The following is a 20,212-nucleotide window of genomic DNA, read 5'->3' on the forward strand; positions in this document are numbered from 1 at the left end:
AATTAACGTTTGTGATCCAAGTAAGGTATGGCTTAAAATCCACTCGCCTAACAACAGACAACCCAACAGCCAGCCACTGAAGAGCTGATCCAACACAACACAGAATTGCTCCCAAAAGTATAAGTGTAGATAAAAAACAGCCAGTGAGTAGAGAGCAGGTGATTCCCTCTGCTGTCTGCAAAAGGAAGGACAAGTCAGGCCCATTCAGACAACCTCAAAGTCCTGTACCACTTCTGTGCCCAGTCACGTAAGCTCTGCTCTCCTCATTCAGATTACGAGAGCCAGGACTCAGACGAAGCAACCCTTAATAAATACCAGATCACAAAACCTCCAAACCTCACTCAACACAACCAACTGCACTTGCTGCTGCTTGCCAGGACCTACTGCCCATTAGACAAGGCCAGGGAATAAAGGCCTTCCACCTAACACTTTGCTCCAAACCACCCAATTCATTTACAGCTTTTTCTAGGACATTTCCTAAGTAGGATCTAGTCTTTAATTCCCCTTTGGGAAAATGGCAAGAGGAGTAAGGATCTATGTGCTTGTTCCACAGGGAAAGAGGTAAGGAAAAGTTGGGAGAGTTTGGCTGCCAGTCAGTAATGGCACATCGGAAGGAGACGGGACGTAGCTTGGTGTATCTGGGTAAGATTTCTAGAGAAGGAAAGGACAGAGAGCATGTTCCAGCATGAACTTAGCCCCTGAGGGACTGTCTGGGTGGCAAGAAGCCCAGAACCACCACCCATCCTGGCCCCGTTTTCCATTACCTCAGCCCACACACACTCCCTTCCACCCTCCCGCCAGCCATGCTCGAGTTGCTCCTCTCCAAAGGCTGCAACAATTGCTGAGCACAGCCAAAATAAGAGAGCCCTGTACTCATCATAGCACTTGGAGTCTGAGACACCATTTTGGCAAGCTGGTTTGATTCACAGGAGCAAACAGAAGCCTGAGACAGACCCAAGGTGGCCACAAGCACTTTTCTTGAACACCCTAAGTAAGGAATAAGACACAGACCAAGACCTCCCTAAGCTGGAAATGGTAGTTTTACTGCAGGACAGTATCCTTCTATTATCACCTCTTCTGAAACCAGATGCCCAGAAACACCAGAGACTTGGAGACAAAATAGATCTGTATGGTGTATCTGCAGCCAACACCGTGCAGCAGAGGACCGCACACCCGGCTCAGCTGTGGCCCTCCCCTTGTCCTGTGCAGGGGAACACCACTGGCTACCTGTTCTTTGTAAGGAATGAAACGCTTATGGGAGAAAACAAGAGCTTGGAAAAAGCAAGGAGCAGAAGGGTCCTGCAATGGGAAGGCAGCAGGGGGAGAAATTTGTGGAGAAAGGTCAAAGGACAGCCCCTGGAGAGGCATTTTAATATCCTGTAAAGGGAAGGCAAGTCGTTCTCCCACAGCAGAGCAAGAAAGCCTGTACTGGCATCAATACACTTGTCTACATACCTCCATGCTCTCACATAAGCCATCCTCAAGGACCAGGATCACACAAGCTTAAAACCCTCCACGTAGCTACCAAAAGATTACAGCTTTGTTGCAATCATGCCATTACTACCATGATAAAAACATGTTTCAGGTCTGCAGAAAGTCAAGCACTATACTTCAATAACCCACATCTGGTATTTGGCATCTTCTCTTCAATAGGTATTTTCACATCTGAGCTTAAACTAAGGTTTTTTTTAATTCAACCTTTGAGACTCTGTTCAAAGTGGAAGAACTGGCAGCTGCATGTGAATATCCTAGAGGATACGGCTGCACAGCCCAGCAGTCCCACAGTCATTGGATGGCCAGTCCCAACAGGAGCAAAGTGTTTGGAGATGTGACTGGCCGGAACAGGCGAGGTCTGCTCCTGGGAGGGATGGGGCAGACCGCCACGCAGCCAGGAGCGGGGCAGCGGACAGCCACACCGACCGCTTTTCACAGCCAGAGCGGCAAGAACATAAACTGGCAGAAAACAGCAAGCAAACTAACCCGGGCCAAGTAATCATTTTTATGCCATGATGCAGATGCCTCATGATGCTTAATGGCATCCTAACAAAGACTTGACTTACCTTACACCTTGGCTACAGCACAGGAATACATTTTCCTTTAGAACTGCTCACATGGGCTCCATCCTCCCCTGCAATCCTTGTGCCGAGTGGGGCTGTGCCCCACAGACCTGCTTTGGTCAATGTCCTAGACAGACAACACCCTGGCTTTTCTTAAACATTTAACACTCAGAATATTTTATTGGCTGGATAGCCTCTTACTGAAATTACTGTACAATTTTCACTTGTTTCAGCCAAAATTGAGGGCAATTTTGCTTAAATAAGCCTGTCTGTGCCATTAGCTCTATTTCACCAGGGAAATTTGCTCTTACTTGTGCATATGACATCATCTATTGACATAACCCCACCAAAACAGGCATTTCAAACCCTTATTCTCTGCATTTTCACATGCTGCAGTTATACTCAAGCTTAAATGAATCTTTGACAGTAGACTTGCACTGTGTGCCACTTCTCTACCATGCACTTTGCTTGGCTTTGTTTTTCCAAAAAGAAACACTTGCTTCTGGAAACTTGCACTGGTTTCCATTGTGCCCAGAATCTCAACTATAGAAACTGAGGCTTTTATAATAGCAAACCTTAAAAATATTTCCAGTGATAATTTTACAAACCAAATTATACATTCTGCTTCTAGAACTACCTGGAAAAAAAGAATACCCAGTAAAAAAAAGAGAGAGACACCATGCCCAATTAGCACAATCCAACAAGTTTTTACCATGTCTTGCGAAGGCAACCGCTGTAGGACCCCAACTGTGCAAGTCCTTTAAGTGGAAAAAAAAAGTCAACCTGCTAAAGCCTGCTTTAATGCCCTTCTGTTCTCATGCAAGATTTTTCTGCTGTGAAAAACAGAAGTCAGTTGCATTAATTCTCACACATAGCAAGGATTAAATCAAAGTTTAATTAGTTACAACTGCTTAAATGTTCTTATTAAGTATTCTTTCTGTGTCCATACCATTACTGCAGTTACTACACCCCGACATAGCATTCAAGCATTTGAAGTGATACAGCATTCAGACAAGAGCCTTGAGGAAGAGTTTGGTGCCAGGCATGACACCCATGCTATCCTTCCCCTGCATCTGTAAGAGCCCTTACACCTCGGCATTTCTACTTTTATATAACAACCAAGAATGGTCCAAAAGCTTAACTCTGCCTCTTAGTGTCATTGGTAGGCAATAATCAAAAGAGACAAAAGGAACCGAGACAGGACTACCTGCCCATCTGAGCTTTTGGGATTTGCTGAAGATTAGCTCCTCATCATTCGCAGGAATTTATCCACTGGCATTGATCTCCGTCAGTGAGCTCTCTAGGCACACCCTACAGCATTCAAGCTAATTCTCTTCTCCACAAAACCCTCACAGGGTCATTACGTGAGACAACCTCAGAGACTGCAGCCCCTCAGAGGAATAGCACAGCCAGCAATACCCAAATCAAAAGTATTACATTTTACAAGTGGAGTCGCAAGCCCTACAAACTCAGTTGTTAAAGCGAAACCATAAACCAAAGAGCAATGAAGCGGGTCAGAAATCGAGATGCAGGAAAGGCTGTTTTAAGCAATTATGTAATTAGTGGTCACTTCCAGACAAGAATAAAGCCCCACTTACCACTTAGTCTTCTCACCAATCATCTGCTCAGTAACTGTAAAGCTCATGGAATCGGAGTTGTTTTTAAAGCTGACAACATAAATGAGACTGATGTGTACTTGGTAAAGAGAAGTAGCTAAAATACTTAGCAATAGTTCCTATGAGAACTCTAAAGCCCTGTTATCTTCTGGGTTCAGTATGCAGACTACCCCAAGCCATAAAAAAAGAAACGATAGTACTTTATTAAAATACTAAATTTTATTTTTTTCCACGTACATTTAAGTCTCCCCACCATTTCCATTTGTCTGACCACCACCACCACCATGCCTTATCAAAACATTCCATACATACTTAAAATGAAGCTGAGGGTGGAGTCCCATCTTTAAAAACTAAACAGGCATTTTGGACAACACATTCTTGGCAAGGTAATCTGGATGACATTTATCAGACACAGTAGGGAAAGCTCTTTCAGCATTTGTAAAAAGGACAGCCAAATAATGGTTACAGAAATAAGACTGCAGATTTTAATGAACTGTTTAAACTGTTTTCTTTTCTTACAGAGTCTGTCTCCACTGCCAGAGAGCTTGAATGACCTGGAAGTGTACACAAAAAGTTAGAAACTGAAATCCATTTTTCTAATTATTTTCAGTTTACTATCTCCACTTACTCCACAAAATACTGACATGAAATTACAACAAAAAATGCATTTCTTTCAGAGAAAATCAAGTTGAAAGCAAGATATTAGGTCCTTTTGCTAGAAGACTGTTATTCACTGTAAGTCACAATAGTAAGAATTCAGTGAAGGTAAGCGAGAGGATGGGTGTGGACCAGCTAGGCAAATATTGGCTGAACTCTGCCTACCCTGGCTAATGTCAGACCAACTCCAGTAGCTGAGGCTAACTGCTTTTAAACATTCTTTCAAGAACCTATCAATTTGTCTATCAGACAAGTTTACTCTGAACCACTAAGGGAAGCAGGAAAGCATAAGGAATTCTGTCACTGGAAGGGTTTTAACTTACAGGAATTTTGATAGGGAAATCTAAGACACATTTTAGCCTAGTATACGTTGAGTAATAACCAATTCAGAAACTTGCTTCCTGATACCACCTTTTGGCTTGCCCTCTTACAAGAGTTCAGTTGACTTTGGGAGAAAATGTAGCAAGAAAGCCATAATCTCAATCGCAAAACAGTTCCCCCTCCCAGACACCCTCCCCAACAAAAGGCTGAACAGCAGACTGGCCTAGGTGGCCAAATTCAGCAGCAAGGAAAACCACAGCTCATTTCCTTAGCCAATATGGTGCCAAAAGGAAAATTCTGTGGGTTTAGTAAGCAAGAGATAATTTACCAACCATATAAAAGCTGGAAAAATGTAATAAAATATTAGCTCTCCCATCTTAGCCAACTAAACCCTTAAAACCGTTCCCATCTATTTAATTTGAAGTATTGTTCGTGGTTTGTAACCCTTTGAAACAGTCCAAAGCTTGTAAAGATTAAGAAGTGGAAAAGAATCCCTAAGTCAGGTTATAAAAGTTTCTTGGATTTTATCAAGTTCCAATAAATTCAGTTACCTTCTGGTCCTCCGTCCTGAAGCAATTCTTAACATAGTTGGCAAATTTGGGTTCCAGCTTAGGAAGGGAAGAACCCTATTTTGAAAAAAGCAAGCTTCAGTGTATGCAGGTCATTTAATGACTCCAATAAGTAACCATTTATGAAGCTTAAATACTTTGCAATTTTACTGAACTTACCTTGCAACATCCCAAACCAATCTGCTTTTAAACCATTTTAAAGTTTTCTTCTCTACAGTACCCAGGTATTTCTCACAGGAGTGCCTACACACTAATATGGCTGTACAAACATCTTTGCTCATGCTCAAAAACCTAACAGCAAGCATTCAGCACTTAAAATTACCTTGTTGTAGCCAACATTCATATGCTATTCAGATAAACTAGAACTAATTGCATATTTATGGATTCTTACTACAGCATGCAACTTGAGACATTACTGTCCTTCACAGGTAGGTTTCTGACTTCAGCTCTCTAAAGCAAAAAATTAACTGATCTCTCACCTACCCTTTAAGACTCATTCCAATACATCAGTTCTATAAATTTAAAGAACTGTTCTAGAGACATTTGCTTGTATCTCTGAAATAGTCTCTGCACATACTCAAATGTACAAAGCAGATTCAGTAATAATTCAGGGATCAAGGTTTTTCTTCATGTCTCTTCCCATCTCCAGTCAAAATAATACAGCACACTATTTTAAGAGACACTGATTTACTTTCACATGCCCCATTAGTATTTTTCCCATTTTTCAAGTACTTCAGTTGAAATATACCTAGCCAATTATGATAGTTCACTTAGCTGCTACATGGCACATTGCAGAAGACAGCAACTGTATGTTCAAAGGAAACAAATCTACATTAGGAATACCTGAAACTGCAATACTGCAACCAAAAAGCTTGGATTTGGACAAATGTCCTGCCTCTGGATTCTGTCAATTACTGATGCTTTTCTATTAGCTTGTTGACATCTACTTACTACATAATACAGCAGTTCCACTCTAATAATTTCATAAAGTGGTATTTATTTTTTTTTAAAGCTGCTAACTTGCTGCCTGTCATCTAGAATTGCTATTGTATATGGCAACGCACAAATCTTTTGCCTTACTAAGGTATGCTCCAGCACCACCTTGGAAGACATTAAATTAAGCTGCCTGCTATTGCTTCTACAGATTTGTGCTTACACAGCATTTCCCAGTAAAAACACTCTTCAGCAACAGAAAGTATATTCTAAAGCTACTTGCCAGTTATCTGGTCTGCATGCTTTTCTCCATAGGGACATCTGTCTACTGTGAGCAGCTCAGCCACTTCTGCTTACGCTGCAGAAACAACGCTAATCATGGCTCCTCTGAGTCATGCAAAAAAACACCCTAGCATCCACTAGATCCAAAAGGTTAGTTTGACCTAGCAGAATGATACCATCCATCACTGTCAGGTTCACAATTTAGGGATATGCATTTTGATCCTAATCACAATCTGTCATTGCTCACTCTGCATCCACTCTATATCAGAACACTTTCTGTCTTATTTAGCATTCCTGCAACAAAACTGCCTCAAAACATTTAGAATCTAAGCAGAAGATAATCCTAATTCTTTAGATGACTTGATTGCCACTGTAAGGGGGAAAAAGTTTATCATCTCAGACCAAACAAACAAACCCACAAAACAGAATTCTTCATAGAACCAACATCAGCCAAAAAATAAGTCTCCAATAAAGAATCTGGTTCAGTCACAAATGAGCATATGATCTATAAGCACACTCCTGAGCTAGTGAAGTAAAATCAGAACTCATACTCTAGATGTGAGGTCCTCACTACCACCTATTCTGCAGTACAGGTGTGTACATAGCTGCACCCCAAGCTAGCGCACACATTTCCAAACCTGGCTAAGGGCAAAGAATTGCTATTACCTGCTACGCTTTCACCCATGCAGCCTATAATTAAAATGCAATTTTCTTTTTTTTATACTTAAATAGCAGCTAGGAAGAATATTAATATGCATAACCACAAAGTGCTAGTCAAGCTGATAACAACCAGAAGACAAGTGACTGCCCTGTGACCTTCAGAAGATGAAGCATTCATTGAAGGGAGACTCAATTAACCCCAGATCTCCAGTTCAGAAAGCAAATGCTTTCAGGTCTTCCTTGATTCATTAATGCATGCCGCAAGCACCTATCTCCCCCTTCTGGAAGTTATAAAGCCTTACAAGCATCTGGATATATAAGCTGGATACTGCTTTAGGACCAAGCTCTTCCAAGCATGTGAAGAACTCTGCTTTACTGTAGTTGCCTAAAACAAAACACGTACACTAGTTAAGACACCTTTAGCGTAAGTATCGCCCAAGGTTTGTTGCTTTGTGTTTTGATGTGTGGGTTTTTTTCAAATTTTAACTGAATTCACTACGAAATTACTCATCACCACTACTGGAAGAATACAAAACCAAAGCAGTTGTTTCTCGTGAGTAGAGGCCTCTTTGTCCCAAATGATTTTCATTTCTCTGAGCTTCAACATTAACATACTGATAACAGCACAGCAATCAGTGACATATAACCGTTTCTTGAAAACATCCCATTCTTCTGATCTATGACATGTAAAAATAAGGCTAAGAAACCTGAAGTTTCTGAAAACTCACCTTATCTACAGATGCTTGCATTTTTGCTTTAATCTCCTCTAACGACAGAGGGACTTTTGGTGTTTTTGGAGTTAGAGATTTATCCTTCTTGGAATCTGGAGTCTGAAAATTATTCATTGTTAGGAACTTGCACATACATAGAGCTACTTAGTATACAAGATCAAGTTTTCTATAAACAAGAATGTTAAAACATACTGCAAAATTTATATATAATAAAAGAACTATCACATATACTTCACATAGTTTTCAAAAAAATCACAGCAGTTAAATTTGTGCTTCTAACACATTCCTTGGAGACAAGGAAAAGAACAACATGTAAGTTCGGAGGTACTACAGTTAGCGTAGCTAGCATCTTATGCTTCTGGGCAGGTACCTACATAGCTTTCTCCTAACAGAAATGAAACTGAAAATAGGCCAAACATCCAGTGATTTAGAGTTTACTCCACAACTGCAGCCACATTAGGTCATGTTTTAAAAGGCACACATCTACATTGCTTTTCAAATGTTATCCTGCCATCCATCCCACACTAATTTCTGTATCAACCTTCCTGGCATGCATTTCAAGTACATGGAGCAAGGAAAAGCTGCATATGGAAGCTTGACAACTACAAGGAAACTGAACAAGAAAACTGTTAATTCTCAAAAGGGTCAGTTAAGTGAGACTCCCTTATTAGCAGCAGCCTCCTGTTGTACTGCAGCGGCAACACAGTTGGCATTCGTCCTCTTGTACAAGCAGCTACACAGAAAAATACAGGCTTTGTTATTTTAAACTGTAAGACCACGAATACCCACGAGGGGCAGCAGATCTGATTTCAAATCTTGTCGTAGTTATGTATCGATCACTGAAGGGTTTCACAGGGGAACATGAAGCAATGAACAGTATCCCCAGCATGCTTCATATTAAGATTCAAAAACCTAACTTAATGGTTAGTACATTATTTAAAATTACCCTTAGGCAAGAAAACTAACTTCCACACTAGAATAAACATTTGTTTTACTTATTTGTCTTCACTCACTTTTGATTTAGATGCTGGTGTGGACGGCTTAGAGTCCTTTCCATTTTGCTTTGCTTTCTGCATGTTTTTTCCTGAAGCCTCACGGACAGGCTGAAAAGCAAGCACTTAAGTTCATTTACCATGAAAAACTGCTAGTAAACGTTAAGCTTGCTAACATAATACTCAAGACTTAGTGACAAATACATACTATTTAACCTCAAACAAAAAAGCATTCTCATTGCCCATGCAACATGATCAGTGTCCATTATTTAAACAAAAAGCATGTATGCTACAGGAACTCAAATGAAAAACTGTTGGTGCAGCACAATACATAACAAAACCAAGATCAAATTGTTATGATGCCATACAACTATGTGGGACCTCCACTACATTTACCACCATATTACATCTTTCCTTACCTATTACCATGCCAAATTTGGGGGGCAGATATTGCATAAGACTAATTCTAGATGGCACTGCAATTCCAAGATCTGACTCAGTGCTACTTGTTTTTTGTAACACAACAATTACCTTTTGCTTGGCATTTCATACAGAACCATCATCTGGGATGTGTGTGAGCTATGCCACATGTATATTTAAGAACTGGATACTTATATTCCTATGTAACTCAAGGGACCATTTTGTTCAGCCACACTAGATTTGATTAGATGGCAGTAAATCTGCAGTTCAGGTCGTCTTTACCAGGCCTTAAACTATTGTGCACTATCACCTATAGAAATTCATTAGGACAGAGCAGCATATAGTGAAGTAAACCATTGAATGTTTGTTTCTAAACAGCAGATATGAACATATAAAGTCAAGCCAAAGTACGCAATTTCAAAAAAATTACTACCTTCTACCCCTCAGTCGCCAAGTTGTCTCACAGTTTATTTTACCACCAGATGGCACTCAAGGGCTGACGCAATTTCACATTCAAGCACTCGACTGCCTGAAGTGAACCTTTTCCTATGGGCTCACACATTTAGATCCTTTTTTTACTGAAAGTTAGGTTGCTAAAAAGACCTTTTTCACAGCATGCAGGACTAACTGAAATGGCAAAGCACAACTCACATCTTGGAGCAGGATTTTGTTTGCTGCCCAATAGCCATACACAAATCATACCAGTCTGACAACTGCGCATGTGCATATGCCTGCTGTTAAGAACCCCTCTGCAACAAAGTAAATAAAACATGGATTGGATGCCCATTCACACTGAAGTGTTCTAATGTCCTATTACAATGTCTTTATACAGACTAAGCTAAATCAAAAGCATCCCATTCACACGTTCCAAACAGCTGTGCTTGAACTCATTGATTTAAGGGACTATCTGCCCAATTACTGTCATCCCTTTTATTGATATCTAGTCCATTACAAAACAGAACACTGCACAAAGAGGACACCTCAATTAGCTTCTGCATTACAATAAATGTACAGACTTCAAACCTAAACAGCTATCTCACTTACACAAACACAGCTTCCCCTCCCCCTGCTTCTGCTTTAGGGGTCTCCACAGGAGTCCTCAAAGATGACTCAATCAGGACAGTTAATTAACACCTATTAGTAAGTTGTGTTAGCACTTGCTCCCCATCTGAATAAACTTAGCTGCAGATATTAAGTCAATCTGGTATTACCACTCACTTCCTTTCAAGTTCATTAAACAGGCTGCTTAATCCTTCATGGGTGAAGAGGGTCACAATGTGTGTGTATGTATATGCACCACTTACTTTCTTCATTGGTGTTTTCATTTCTTCCTCATCATCCTCTAAGTCATCCTCATCACTAAAATTAGAAAGGTGGTCACTCACCATAACTCAAGATTTATACCCACAGCTTTAGCTGCATTAGGAATTAGTCTCCCCGCACCCCTCCCAATTAAATGTTTTGTTGATGAAGGAAGCAAGTCATCTTCCCAAGTCTACCTTACACCTTGTTTTAATACACAGGAAGGTGTTAGGCTAAATACTCTACTTACTACCATTAAAGCAGTTAAATGCATTCCCTTCTGCTTTAATACTGAAGGCATGTATCTTAGGTCTTCCACTACTATTAATAAATTTAGAATTTCTGTATCAGAAGTTAATGAATTATATGAAACTAAGTTTTATAACCCAGTGTGACATATTCAAATAACACTAATTTAGACTGCATTGTGGATGTAAACTTGAGGTAATTCTGAGGTTTTTGTAGCCAAGATAAACAAGTAGCTTGCTCACTTAACATCCAGTTATGTCACACAATTCGTATTCTGAAATGGTTAACACTGCATTTCAAAACACATTATCAAAACAAGACTACATACTCATCCTCCTCCTCATCATCTTCATCATCATCCTCATCATCTTCTGATAATTTTGCTTTTTTCTGTAAAAAGATTAAGTATTTTAAGTGTCAACACCATTTTGTCTTAATAAACAGCAACCTTGATCCAAAACAATTTGTGGCATAATTACAAGACTATCTTCCATCAATTTACCTAAAAACCATGAAGTTAGAGCTGCCAAGTCAAAAGCTATTGATAAATTTACAGCATGCTCTGAGCATATGAACCTTTCCTTCTGCACTCCAGAGCTTCAATCAGCATTTAAACTCTTGCAGTACACTGATGTTTATGCTAGAATCTGCACACACTCCATTACTGTAGTGGACAAAACTGCCACATAAAAGCAGTCTTCATATTAGCCCCTCCAGCAAAGCTTTGGAAACTATCTGTACTTAACTACACTTTCATAATTTAGTACTTGTCAAGACCCAAGATGCAGGTATCAAAAGACCACATGTTAAGTAAATCATACCAAGCCATCTAACTGCTTACTCCTAGAGGCAGCGGTAATACCAAACCAAAAGAAAATTCTGCAGACAAGCTGATTTAAAGTCTATATACCTGTGGTGTTTTAGCTCCTCCTCCACTTGCTGGTCTCTTTGTCGAAGTGTTCACAATTTTTGTATCATCTTCCTCATCATCTGATTCTGGTTCTTCCTCTAATGCTGATAAAATGATGGCAATGTGTAAAAAAAACCCACCTCATTTAACAATAGTTAAAGAAAGATTGCTAGTAAGAAACAGGAAAGAATCACCCACAACTAAATAGGCAAAGTCTTACTGAGGTGCTGAATTGATAGCAGGAAGCTTCCCACTAGCTGTCTAACCACCGAGATCAGAAACTTCTCCAGTTGACTATATGCAGACACTACTACACTGAAATCCAAAATGGGTGAATAACTATCCATACACTGCCTGTAACATTCCTCACAGAAAAGAAGCCATAAAAAATTAGAGAATAAAATCTTCTCCATTTCTAAGGAGACATATTTAAGAGAACTTCTAGAGAGAAAGATCAGTTTCGAAGACAATTCTACAAGGGAGAAGGCTAGTCCCAGCTTAGCTTTTAGTGCAAACTCAAAACTATTTCATGGGCAGTCTTCTCACACTCTCAACTGATAAGCAGAAAGCTCACTTTTTCTGCTGTGAGACACTAACACGGGGAATCTAACACCCATTTTCAAGGAGAGAAATTGGAATTCAAATTGCAAGGCTGACAAACTTCCCTTACCCATACAAAATGAGGCAAGAAAAGGTATGCAAGCATTTCTCTGAACTCCCTTGTCCTATAGTTACCTCATGCCTCTGAGGACAGTGAATTAAAAGATTCAGAGGGTCAGTGTTAGAGAAAGTACCACTTGAGATACCAGATACATCACTCAAGTTCTGTTGGTGCTGACAGGTAGCAAGAGCATAGATTATTAACCAGAGCAATACATACCTACAAGATGTTGACCACTGACGTAAACAGGCCCTGAACCACATTTCAACCTCAACACCACCGGTGGTGTGATCTCAAAGCCACCTAATGACACCTAAGGAAAAAAGCACTGTTATTTATTCAAATATTAAAGGCGAAGCACGCGTAACAGACAATCCATTCAAACGAAACCAAGAGCACCAATATCGGTAGACTCCAAGGCTAATAGTTACTCCAAGTTCCCATCTGACAGAATATTCCGGAAATGTTTAGAGTCAAATCAGGGTCAATAAGCCACAACTGGGTTTACTACATTCTCATCACTTTCCATAATTAAAGCACACTTTTCAAAGCCAGACCAATACACATTTGTTTCTACTTATCTTGGTAGCAATGCCAATTTGAACATTATCCATCACACCTGCCCCTAGCATTGTACAGTTCCACTTGTACAACATCAGCAACATCAATTCAAACTACATTCCAGATGGCAAGAATGACAAGTAGGGTGCCTTCCAATCAAGAAAGGGTAGCAGTCACCTTTAGAATCTCTTAAGAAAGCTTGGGACCTGCAGAAAAACTAGATTTTTCTCACCCCAGGCTCAAAGAAAGCAGTGCAGGCTACAGATGCATCTGCTTGCAAATGCGTACCTTTGTATACAGAAATGACATGCATGATTACTACCTTTTTTTAAAAAAGACACAATTTGAACAAAAGTCTATCATCTCCAGCTGACTAGAGTAAGTCTACTAGGCACAACAAAAATATATTCATATTTACCTTGTATTTACTACACATGCCAAAACTGACACTTGTCTGAACCCACTGGTCACTGCAGTTTCACCAAAATTCAACCAAAACCTTTTCTAACTTGTCTTTCTCACCTGACACCCAATTTATAGTAATTTTTCCAAGTTCCTGTACTTACCGTAGGCTGCACGGACATTTTCAGAGATGCCAGTACTACTTTAATAGGGTTGCCTTCATAGTCCAATGCTTCTGCTTCTACAACATGTAATTCGTCTTTGGCCCCAGCCCCTAAAGTAACCTGTGAAGTACAGAACAGTGCACATTCTGAGAATCTTCCCAAATATTCTGAAGTCTTTTAAACCGCACTCACTGTTCTGCATCTCTTAAGACTGAAGTTTATATTTCTGACTGCTAATGATTCAGCTGCGCTCCCCCAAAGCCAATACCCTCTTTCACCCTAACACTGGCACTTGCAAGATGCAACTCAAGGCATGTGTTTTGATGAGAGTGAGAAGTATAGACATTTTGCTACTGGATGACTGCATTGAAATGGGTCAGTGATGAGTCCAGTCAGCACTGAAGCTGTCCCAAAGGCATAAGTACAAACACATGCCTAGAGGGAGAGAACTGCTATCACTACTACAGAATCACAGCCTTCATCCTTCCTCTTCTCACCACGTTTTATCTGTCAACTGCTTCACTTCATCACATTACACACTTTTCTTTTGCTTGACATTCAATGAGTTAATTCTTAACAACTGCTCAGTTCAGTAGCATTTTTCACATATATGCCTTCTGCATTAATTCACCAAGGACTGAGAGCTGCTGTCCCAGAGCATTTCGAAACTCAAGTGCCTCGATTCCTTACACTGAGTACAAGTCTGGCACTTTCTGAAGATTCAAAAATCATAGCTGCAGGGAGGCAAATGAATGACAAGACATGGGACAGGCCTGAAATTCCAGTTCTCTGAACCACTGGCACCTGAGTCAGGATTACATGCAAGAGATGTGAAAACCAAGAATCCCCTGAAGTACTACAACTGTTCCCGAGACCAGTGAACAAGGCTCTCTTGTTTCCTTTCCCCCTGCCCGTGAAAAGAAAGCTTTCCACCCTCCATGCAAGATGTGGGTGTAAACACTTCAGGCAGAGGCATACAACTCAAGTTTCCATTCTCCAAGAGCTCAGTTTTAGGCAGGCTATAATGATCCAGACTAGATGTATCAGACTGAAGGCTGAGAAATAGGATCTAGGATTCACTACTCCTGGCAATTTTTGTTATTGTAAATTTAAAGAGGTCACACTGCTGCTCGGATCTCACCTCTCAAAAGGGTTAGCAACCACACTACATCATTCAGCTGGTGGGACTACCCCAGCAGCACAAGAATTTAAGAGCATGCCCTCCATCCCCAGTTACTCCTGTCATCTGCACCAGTTCAAGCCATACTACAGCACTTACTATTAATTTATTTACTGAGTGCCTGGCAAGTATCCCTTCATGTGCTTTAATTTCTACACTGAAGGAATGCACACTGGCGATAAATAGATAATGAAGCAGTGATGGATCACCCCTCTATGTTCTTAGCCACCATTAGTAAGACACCTACAGAAACCCTCAGGCCACTTTCTACCTCTGTATGCATCAATCCTCCCCTTTCACTTTTATCCTTTTTCTCCCCACCTCATTCTGCACCTCATATCCATCCATCACCACATTTGTATCTTAACTGACATGTGTCAGTCAAAAAGACTACATGTGTGAAGATCACCAGCTGCACAGATCAGTCACAAGGTATTTGCTACCTTCACACTTTATCTACCATCAACTCCTTCCTCTGCTTGCCAAGGCACTTTCTGTTCGTAGCTATGTCTAAGATCCTCCAAGCCTCTTAAGACATTTCCAGTTTGTCATTTGTTATTTCAAGCCCCATTTCTCCTGTGTATCAATTTTTGTCTTTGAAAGGCCAAGTTATTGAATTAGACTTTTTTCCCACAATCCTAAAAACTAAGTACTGGTATGCATCCAATCTGCTTCATCCCCCATGCAGAGGGCACAGCATCGGAAGAGATACTATAGGTAATTTTCCAAGAACAGGATCTTTGGATAAAGCCATACAACTCAAGTATCACTCAGTGACTAATTTCATCTGCCTGACAAGCATTCAGATATGAAAACTATCAGCATTAACTTGTTCTTACTGTTATATTCTTCCCTCAGAAGAAATTCTAATTAAGAACAAATTAGTCATTGTCAAGTCCAGGCCATAATTTTCATAAAATGCAAGGACCGAAGACACATGATTATTCACAAAACTGCAATGCCTAAAGTGTTGTATCACTGTCAATAAGTTTGGAGAGCATTATTACACAAGCCTCCTGTAGAAAACAATTCTGCTGTAGGAAGCCATCCAAAATTGTTAACACACTTTTGTTTCCAGGTATCATCAAGGTATCTCTTTGTATTTAAATAAACACAGTAACAACCCATAAAGTAGAGAGATGCTACAACTCTCCAATTCATTGCATGTGAAGTTGGGACATATTATCTTTCTGCTAACCAAAAGTAACATGCTCAGCCCAGAACAAAAGGCCTTGAAATAGTGTCTTGCTTGTGTGGCAGCAGAAAGATTGAAGGTCACATCTAAGAACTCACAGTGTACAGATCCTGATTTCCAGGAGTATCCTGCTCAGTGAGGAGTCTGTTAGATGAATTATCTGAATGAAAGATAGTGTTTCCCAGTTACACCCTTAGAGAGGGCAACACCAAGGACAATAAATCAAAACATAAACCTCCCCCCCATTTAGATTTAGTTATTAGCTGCTTATGGAAAAAAGTACTGGAATTACGTTCGGGGAATATATGGAAAAGCTTTTTAAAACAAAGTTTCCAATAAAGGCTACTAAAATGTGCCCATGTAGGATTCTTATAAATCCATCCTTCTCCTGTGCTCCTGTAGCACCCAAACTATTGCATTAGAGATATCAGAGTGTATATTCTGGCTCTTAATTCTGTTTATTATACATTTATTAACCAACTGTGAATTTATTTTTAAACTTCTCCACCCTTGCATTGCTTGCTGCAAGCAACAAAACATCAGTGGATATTCTATTTTTTTTTTCAGTAGAGCAAATATTTCAATTGACATGGTATACTCCACTCCCAATAAAAAGAGCTTATTCTTTAACAGATTCACTTAAGAACACTTATCACTAAAGGAAGCAAATTTAAGGAAATTAAGGTATATGTTAAAAAAAATCACTTCTCAACACTGCACACCACTACTTCGAAACAAAAACTTAAAACCTGCAACTTAAAAACCAAACGATACTTGCCGTTCTCAAAGACAACTGATGCTCGTTTTCTTCATCGTCTACTTTGAACTGATACTCCTTATCCGCTTTAAGCTCGCAGCCTGTGAAAAGACCACTTAATCATCAGCATACCGTTTTACTTAGCCACAGGTATTTGCCAAACCCTTATTATTTTAAAACTTGCTTCAAGGCCCTGCACTCGCACGGAAAACCAACAGCGCTCCAGGCACGCGAGAGACACGCGCGGTGAGGAAAATCCCAGGCGCGTCCGCGGCCTGCCGCCGACCACGCAGCTCCCGGCGCGGTCCTTTCCGGCCCATCCGCGTCCTCCGCGCTGCCCGGGGCTACGCCATCTCCCGCGCCGCCCGGTGCCGGCGGCCGGGCCTCCCCCGGGGCCAGCCGGCAAGCAAGCGGCGCCGCGGGCCCGCCGCCCATCCACGTGCTCCGCCTGCCGCCGCGCCGCCATGTGCTCCGCGGCCGCCCGCTGCCGGGGCGCTCCGAGCACGCCCGCGTCCTTAGGAACGGGCGGGCGGGCGGCGCGGGGAACAAAACCGGGCCGGGCCGGCGCCACGTGCGAGCAGCGCGCCACGTGGGGGGGGGAGGGGGCGCGCGCGTCGGGGGAGCGCGCGGTGTTAACGGCCGGCGCGCGCCCCCTCCCCCGACGAGGCCCTCCCCTCCCCTCCCCTCTCCTCTCCTCCCCCCTCCCCTCCCGCCCCGCTGAGGCGCGGCGCGAGGCCGGCACCAGGCCGCGGGCCCCGCCGCCTCAGGCCGCCTCCCGCTCGGCCCCGCAGGCCCGGAGGGAGCGGACGGGAGGGGGCCGGCAGGGCGCGGGGCTGGGGGAGCGGTGGGCCGTTACCGAAGAGGAAGGTCTGGGGGCGCAGGGGGCCCATGCTCTCCATGTCCATGGCGCTGTCCTCCATCTTCTCGGCCTGCTCGCGCGGGAGGAGCGGGGCGGGCTGCGGCGCTGCGGGCGGACGCGCACTAAAGGAAGCCGCGCGCCCGCCCACTCCCAGATATAGCCCGCGCCCTCTCGCGAGACCCGCGCCCCGGCCACGCCCCCTCCGCCCGCCGCCCCGCCTCTGCGCACGCGCTGCCCCGCCCCGCCCTCACGCGGAGGGTGGTCGCGAGCGCGGCCCGTAGTGAGGCGGGGGGGGGGGGGGGGTTCTGCGCGGATCACAAAATGGAGGCGGCCGGGCCGGTCCCCGCACCCGTCGGAGCGGCGGCAGCAGGGAACCCCGCAGGGCAGGGCCGGGCCGGGCCGTCCGCGGGCGGCTGTTCTCTCACGCCGCGTGGCTGGCGTGGCCTCGCCGGCACGCCTCGCGGGGAAAGGGCGTCGAGCAGCCGCCCGGGCAGGTGCCCGCTTAGCCGCTTTAGCCTGAAGGGACCGGCCGGGCGGCGGCGTGAAACGGCTGTCCGCGGGCGCCTACGGGAGGGGCCCGACGCCGGAGGGTCTGGCGGCCCAGGGGAGGCGGTTGCCCCGCCGCTCCCCTCAGCTGCCTCCCCCTGCCCGGCTGAGGGGGCCGTGCTGCTGAGGGGAAGCCGCCCTGCTCGGCCGTGAGCCGGAGAGCCGGCCCAGGCGGCTGTGCGGGCCGCGGGGCGCCGTGGGCAGCCTCCCTCAGGGGGCTCGGAGCCCGGCACAGCTCACAGCCCTCAGAGCAGCGGGCCTGAGGCTCGCTGAGGTAGCAAAGGCCCAAAAGGCTTAATGCTATGGCCAGAGTAACAAACCTGACTGAGAAACGGGGTGCGCAGGAACGGCCGGACGCCTTCCAGAGGAGCTTGAGCAAGGCGAGGAGCTGCATCTGCCAGTGCTCCTCCACGCAGAGGAAGGCCCTGCTGCAGTGAAGCGTTCTCTCCCTGTTCCTCTATTGCTGATGGCTCCTGTCAGCTTAGATTAAAAAAAAAAAAAAGCAGCCCCTTTTCCTGTCTACATACCTATTAAGATGAGCTGCCATTCTGAGTTACTGCTCCCTGTGCCACTGGGCTCGGAGGACCAGGGAGCAACAGTATTTTGGGAAACCCCTTTTCAGCTGGCATGTGATGAGAGTGAACTACTTTTCCATGTGAACTGGCATGTGGGGACACCTGTCACAACAGAACTAAAAGTCAGATTTTTTTGTTGTTTGTTTTTTTGTACTGAGAGCCACAAGCCCTGAAAAAGCTTGTGTATACGTTAGCACAGATAGTCCATCACTGGCCCTGGGCAGGGCACATCTTCGAGTCACCATCCCAGGCTGTCCTCATGTGCAGGGGCTGATCTGTAAGAAAGAGGGGTGTCTTGGGTGCTGTAAATCAGCAAATCTCAAGATTACTTTTACCTGAACACCCACTCTCCAAAAATAAAAGTATATAGCCTCCTAACACTCATGTTTCTCCATTAATTTGAAATGTGTAACACACATTTGTAATACCTGCATAGAGGAAGAACATTAAATTCTGTTGCTGAAAGTGAGACAAACTGAAACAAAAAGGAACTGACACAGCGGTAAAATGAATCTTACCTGTCAAAACATAGCATGCACCTTCTTTCTCACTCTCCCACAAAGATGACCTTTTTGAAAAACAGTAAACACAGTCCTACAGTACCTACACATTCAGCTTCTTTTTGAGTGTAAAGTCTCCTATTTGCAGCATACAATTAGTTTTCCAAATACAAGGTTACTTGAGCCATGGGTTCGCCAGGATACGTCCCCCTATGATCCTGTTAACATTAAAGCAGATCACCTACTGAGGTGTTGTCAAGTGGATTGCCACAGGCTAACTAAAATACAATAATAATAATATTGACTTGTGTGTGAAAACAAGGTATAGGAATAAATAGTAGTGCAGCTTACCATGTGAGCAAGGACGGGGGATTGGGGCTGCTGTGAGAGCCCTACTTTAGAGTCACAGGATAATTTTGGCTGGAAGGCACCTCTGGAGGCCACCTGGTCCAGCACCCTGCTCACCGCAGCACCAACACGGGTCACACTGTGAGGGCTCAGTCTCTGCAGTTTGTCTGGGCCAGTTTGCTACAGTGGTGCAGTAATAACCAATACTAATTACAGCCGATTTGGAAATGCTGATACGGGTTAAAATTAGCAGGGTTTTTATTATTTCTCACCTTCCTACCAGCTCTTCTCTTTACTTAAATATAAGGTGACACACTTGTAGCATGTAACAAAAGTATTTAAGCAAAACCAGAAAAACTAACAATCTTTTTTTTTTTTCCTTCCTTTGCATCCTATAGTAGAGACACTGTTAATTCGCAACCTGTGCATCACTTGTATGTATAGAAATAACACCCTGATGGATGGGAAAGTCAAAAAAGGGGAGAGCAGGGCGATCACTGAAACATCATGAACCACCCCTCCCATTTACTCCACTTAAAATCTCCCTAGGAAACCAGAGAAGGAACAGTGTTTATTTCATTTTCTAACCTTCGCTTTGGTTCATTTCTTACTGTCTTTAAGAAGCAATTACTTCTAAGGGTGGCCCTTAATGTATGAAGAGTGGCAGTTTGGCAATGCAGCATAGATAGAGAAGATACACACAGGGATTCGTGAAGCGGCAGAGGCAGGAAAACCCACCGAGTGTGGTGGTTGGTGTCACTGGCA

General features: G+C 43.3%; 1 protein-coding gene across 1 annotated transcript; it reads right to left on the minus strand.

Annotated features, from left to right (window-relative positions):
* Positions 1 to 3,870: 3,870 nt before the first annotated feature.
* Positions 3,871 to 17,633, minus strand: NPM1 (nucleophosmin 1). Its single transcript, XM_069773006.1, has 11 exons — positions 17,476 to 17,633; positions 16,641 to 16,720; positions 13,488 to 13,607; positions 12,580 to 12,673; positions 11,700 to 11,803; positions 11,118 to 11,179; positions 10,543 to 10,597; positions 8,840 to 8,929; positions 7,824 to 7,925; positions 5,203 to 5,277; positions 3,871 to 4,227 (listed from the first exon to the last, which is right to left on the minus strand). The coding sequence occupies exons 1-11, from the start codon at positions 17,537 to 17,539 to the stop codon at positions 4,189 to 4,191; spliced, it is 885 nt and encodes a 294-aa protein (XP_069629107.1). The 5' UTR covers positions 17,540 to 17,633; the 3' UTR covers positions 3,871 to 4,188.
* Positions 17,634 to 20,212: the final 2,579 nt, after the last annotated feature.

The sequence above is a fragment of the Haliaeetus albicilla genome, chromosome 27 (genome assembly GCF_947461875.1).
Source record: "Haliaeetus albicilla chromosome 27, bHalAlb1.1, whole genome shotgun sequence".
Classification (NCBI taxonomy): domain Eukaryota; kingdom Metazoa; phylum Chordata; class Aves; order Accipitriformes; family Accipitridae; genus Haliaeetus; species Haliaeetus albicilla.

Coding starts and splice junctions, on each gene's coding strand:
- NPM1 (XM_069773006.1), bottom strand. CDS start 17,539: ATGGAGGACAGCGCCATGGACATGGAGAGCATGGGCCCCCTGCGCCCC. Junction 12,674..13,487: donor AAATGTCCGTGCAGCCTACG/GTAAGTACAGGA, acceptor TTTTTTCCTTAG/GTGTCATTAGGTGGCTTTGA. Junction 8,930..10,542: donor TGAAAACACCAATGAAGAAA/GTAAGTGGTGCA, acceptor CTTGCTTTTCAG/CCTGTCCGTGAGGCTTCAGG.